We start from the raw sequence: 4802 nt of genomic DNA on the forward strand, positions 1-4802 counted from the left end.
ACTATCTTGCTTTGCATGTAATGAGTCTATCTCATATATTAGTTTCCCCTTTTAAGTTGCATTACTGAAATAAATGAACATTTGCCCGATATTCTAATTTTTCAAGTTTCACCTGTAATCTTGCTCTTAAAAGTAACCTAAATAATTGAATTGAGAAAGTTATGCCTGCACTGAGATCCTCAGAAAGAGTAATATTTGATGTCCAAAGGCCATAAGGCAAAGCCAGAAAGAGAAGTCAAATAATTTATTGTATTCTAGAATGTTACAGATTTCCTTTTCACATCTGTGATTGATGGATTGATTCATTCAGTCAGTCAGTCAGTCTTTATTCTAAATCTAACATTTACCAGGAAGGTATTTGGAAAACAATGATAATTATGTCTCAAAGGTATTTTTTCTCAACAGCCCCATCACTTTATAACAAGAAGCCACTCAATAAACCTGGCTTGGTTCCCAGATAATGCTTCTAACTGAAGCAAACCAGTTGTCAGTAGCCATTGTGATAGTAGAAAGGAAGAGGAACTGATCCTTGCCAGGTGCAAAACTGAAAAAAAAATCCTTCAACCTTCAAGGAGGAGGGGGGAATAATAGCTATGAATGCTAGTATTTGATTAAATCTTATTCTTCCATATTTCCCTAAAATCTGAAATAATTTTAAGGGCTATAATAGTGATAAGGATATTGGGAGACACAAATATATCATCAGAATTTGATCTTGATTTAGAATTTGCCAGCTTAAACAATTGTATATGGAGATTCTCAGTCATCCAAGTCATAGTTATCGCAAAGACTCTTTTCCACGAGGCAACTGGACTTTCTTGTTTATCTTTGAAGATGTTGGATGAGAGCTGAAGAAGCTTCTTGGATGAGAAGTAAAACCATCTTCAAAGAAAAACAAGAAAGTCCAGTTGCCTTGTGGAAAAGCATCTTTCAGTTAAACAATTGCATTCATGTGATTAGTGGGAACCATATTGATAATTGTAATCTCATTTGTCATTACTATTGCTGTTATCAAGATTGTGAGTATGATTATGATTTTTTCAAACTACATTTAGCATCTATATCCAGCTGATAACTCTAAGTACCAAACATGTATGAAGCAACCACCCCTTCTTGCCTTTTCCTGTTACCTGGTGTCACTAACTTATTTATTTTATTTATGAAATTTATTTGCCGCCCATATCATATCCAATGTCTCTTATCCACTTTGCAAGCATAGTCAGCACTTTCAATAACATGAAGATGGTTTTATGAATTTTCCTCTTCCAGGATATCCTCTGGGAGCTGGTTAAAGCTGCCTCTGGAACGAAGGGGGGAAAAGCAATGCATCAACTCTCTTTGAATTTAGAGGTAAGCGGAAAGTGGGAGCAATGCTTTCTCCTAATGGGTAGGAAATGGAAGTATCCCTTTGAACTATTTTAGATATCAACTAAGGCTTGCAAAGTAATTCCATGACAATGTATTCAGCATTAAGTGTAAATTACTAGATAAAGTAATTTGCTTTAATACACGGTAAGAGAGAGAGGTGGAGAGAGAGGTAAGAGAATTGTCCTGTTATTATTTGATACATTTCTGCCTTTGATTCAAAGAGACTTTTCGTTCTTGATAGAAGAATTTCTGCAATTTAGAAGAGAAGTTAGGCTGGCAAAGATCTCAATTTTTCTCTGTAAGACCTTTAAAAAAAATTTAAAAAAAAAATAACAGGCTAAATATTCAGCAAAGTTTCTATCTTTTTACTGGTTCTTGGCAAGCTTGAAATTAAATGAAAAAGTGGTTTAGATATAGATGTAGTCCATAATTCACATAGTAACATTTTCTCTCAAATCCCCTCCCCAGCCTTCTTCTCCTTCTCCTTCTTCTAGATAATGAAAATGTGGTGCAAAGTGGGAATGATGTTTCTTTCATGTATACAGTTATGAGAATATTTTATAATGTTTCATAGTATTGCAATGTCTAATAAATGTTCATTTGTACCTTATTTTTTTTCCTTTATTTATTGTAGAGGGGTGTATGGGGAGAGCTTGGAGGGGTATCATGATAATTAATTCACAAATATAATTTGTTTGTGTAGGTTGTCAGAAGCTTTGAAAGGAAGAACAATTCAGCTATCAGGGAATTTGAGTTATTAGGCTTAACACGTTCTCCTGAAATACAGAGAATTCTGTTCTGGTCATTCGTATTTAGTTATGTTACAGCTGTGGTGGGTAACCTCCTTCTTATATTTATCATTTGCACTTCTAAGAAACTTTACACTCCAATGTATTTCCTCCTTGCCAATCTGTCTTTGGTGAATGTGCTCTCCATCACAACCACAATTCCCAAATTGCTGCACACTCTTTTTTCATACAGAAACACCATCACATTTTATGGTTGCATCACTCAGGTCTATTTTTTCATATTGTTCCTGGTGACAGAAATTCTGCTGCTCACTAGTATGGCTTTTGATCGTTTTGTTGCTATCTGTTACCCATTGCAATATACTCTGATCATGAGGAAGGAATTATGTGCTGCAGTAGCTGTTGGAGCATGGGTTTCAGGATTGACAAATTCTGCAGTTCACTCAGGACTTGTCTTACAGCTATCCTTCTGTGGATCCAATATAATCAATCATTTCTTCTGTGATCTGCCTCCACTTTTGAAGTTATCATGTTCAGACACCAGTTTGAATGAAACAATGGCTTTTGTGGCAGATGTAATTTTTGCTGTTTTCAGTTGTGGACTAATCCTGACATCATACGGATTTATTATAAGGGCCATCTTTAGAATTTGTTCCACTGAAGGGAAGAAAAAAGCGTTCTCCACCTGTTCCTCGCATCTTATTGTAGTTAGTTTTTACTTTTCAGCAGTCATCTACACATATATCAGACCCACTTCAGTCTATTCTTTAAACAAAGACAAATATATTTCTCTCCTTTATTCAGTAGTAACCCCAGTTCTTAATCCAGTCGTATATTCACTAAGAAACAAAGAGGTAAAAGAAGCTCTGAAATACTTTATTGGAAGAGGTAGAACATTTCCCAGGAATTAATTATATATATGTATATATGTGTGTGTATATATATATATATATATATATATATATATATATATATATATATATATATATATATATATATATATATATATATATATATATATATATATAAAAGGTAAAGGTTCCCCCGCACATGTGTGCTAGTCGTTTCCGACTCTAGGGGCCGGTGCTGATCTCCTTTTCAAAGCCGAAGAGCCAGCACTTGTCCGAGGACGTCTCATATATATATATATATATATATTTATTTATTTATTTATTTTAATTCCATTTATATCCCGCCCTTCTCCGAAGACTCAGGGCGGCTTACAAGCTTAGCCGCCCTGCGTAGAACTAAACTAAAAAAACCCGAATAACCAAAGATCCACATACAAACACCCGCGAAAACCTCAGAAAACACACACACACACACACACACACATATATATATATATATATAAATATATATATATATATATATATATATATATATATATATATATATATATATATATATAAACAGATAGAGAAAGATGTGAAAAAATATACAAGCAGATAAACAATTCATATATTTCCTCACTTACTAATAACTTAGGTGAATTACACTCTTGATAAGCTTGCTCCCAATGACAAATGATATCACTCAGGACAGAAGCCTGACTCACATTGGGGACAAACCACATATAACCATCTCTGCCTAGTGTTTTATTATTAATAGTTCTACTGAAACTTTTATTGATTATGAAAATGTTAATTAGATTATGTCTTTGTGTCATGGTAGTAGCATGCAGGATGCTGCATGGTATCATCATGTTTTCTATTACAGTATGTATCATTATATGCATTAGACTCAAGTATTTATTGTGGGGGGAAAACCTAATTGTCCCTTCATTCTTTGACATATTATATTTTATTTATCTGGCATTCATTATACATTATCAGATGATCAGAGTTTTTTCCAGCATGTGTACAAATAAAACTATTTGTTTGAAAGGAATTTATTTAATGAGTCAATGCATATCCTATCTTTGTATTTTTTTAAAAAAAAACATATTTTATTCAAATAAAAATAATACAAACATAACACATGTAAATCTAAATAAAAATAGTATGTAAAAAAAGTACAAATACTACAGTGCACCCACACCACTGGAGACCATTTTTATTACCTATATTTCTTCTCATATAACAACTAACAATATACAATATATTTGAATTGTGCCCTTATCCCCTCCAAAACAGTAAATATTCATGAGCAGGTTTATTCCCTTTGCCTTCCACCAAGGCTGTTTTTATAAAATCATCCCATATTTCATTATAATCATTTACATTATTCATCCCTTTTAAAAATAATTTATGTTGTTAATTTATCATTTATTGTCATATTCCATATTTCATTATACCATTCGTTTCATTGAATAACCCAGTTCCGTCTCCAATATTTAACTATCAGTAATCTAGCTGCCATTATCAAATTTACAATCAATTCCTTTTTTGCTTCATTTATATCTTGTTTTTCCACCAGTAACAGTAATGCAATCCTCGATGACATATCTAAATTTATCTTCAAAAGTTCTCTAATTTCCCTAAACACCATGTCCCATATCCTTTTTTATTAAAGAGTTTTACAAAAACAAGATTTTACAGTACATCCCCAAATCCCCCCCACCCCAAACCACCCCCTTCCCCCCCACTTCCCAGAGCTAAATACAGGGTACAGTTATAATAATCATATTCTAACTAAAGATTATCCATAATATAAAATTAACCAAATTTATAATGTGCTTTAACT

At 33.0% G+C, this 4802-nt stretch overlaps 1 protein-coding gene across 1 annotated transcript; it reads left to right on the top strand.

Annotated features, from left to right (window-relative positions):
• Positions 1-2257: 2257 nt before the first annotated feature.
• Positions 2258-3028, top strand: LOC310650071 (olfactory receptor 13G1-like; the record flags this gene model as incomplete). Its single annotated transcript, XM_083378907.1, has 1 exon — positions 2258-3028. One exon carries the CDS (start codon positions 2258-2260, stop codon positions 3026-3028), a length of 771 nt encoding a protein of 256 aa, XP_083235033.1.
• Positions 3029-4802: the final 1774 nt, after the last annotated feature.

Source organism: Vipera ursinii (genome assembly GCF_947247035.1).
Source record: "Vipera ursinii genome assembly, chromosome: Z".
Classification (NCBI taxonomy): domain Eukaryota; kingdom Metazoa; phylum Chordata; class Lepidosauria; order Squamata; family Viperidae; genus Vipera; species Vipera ursinii.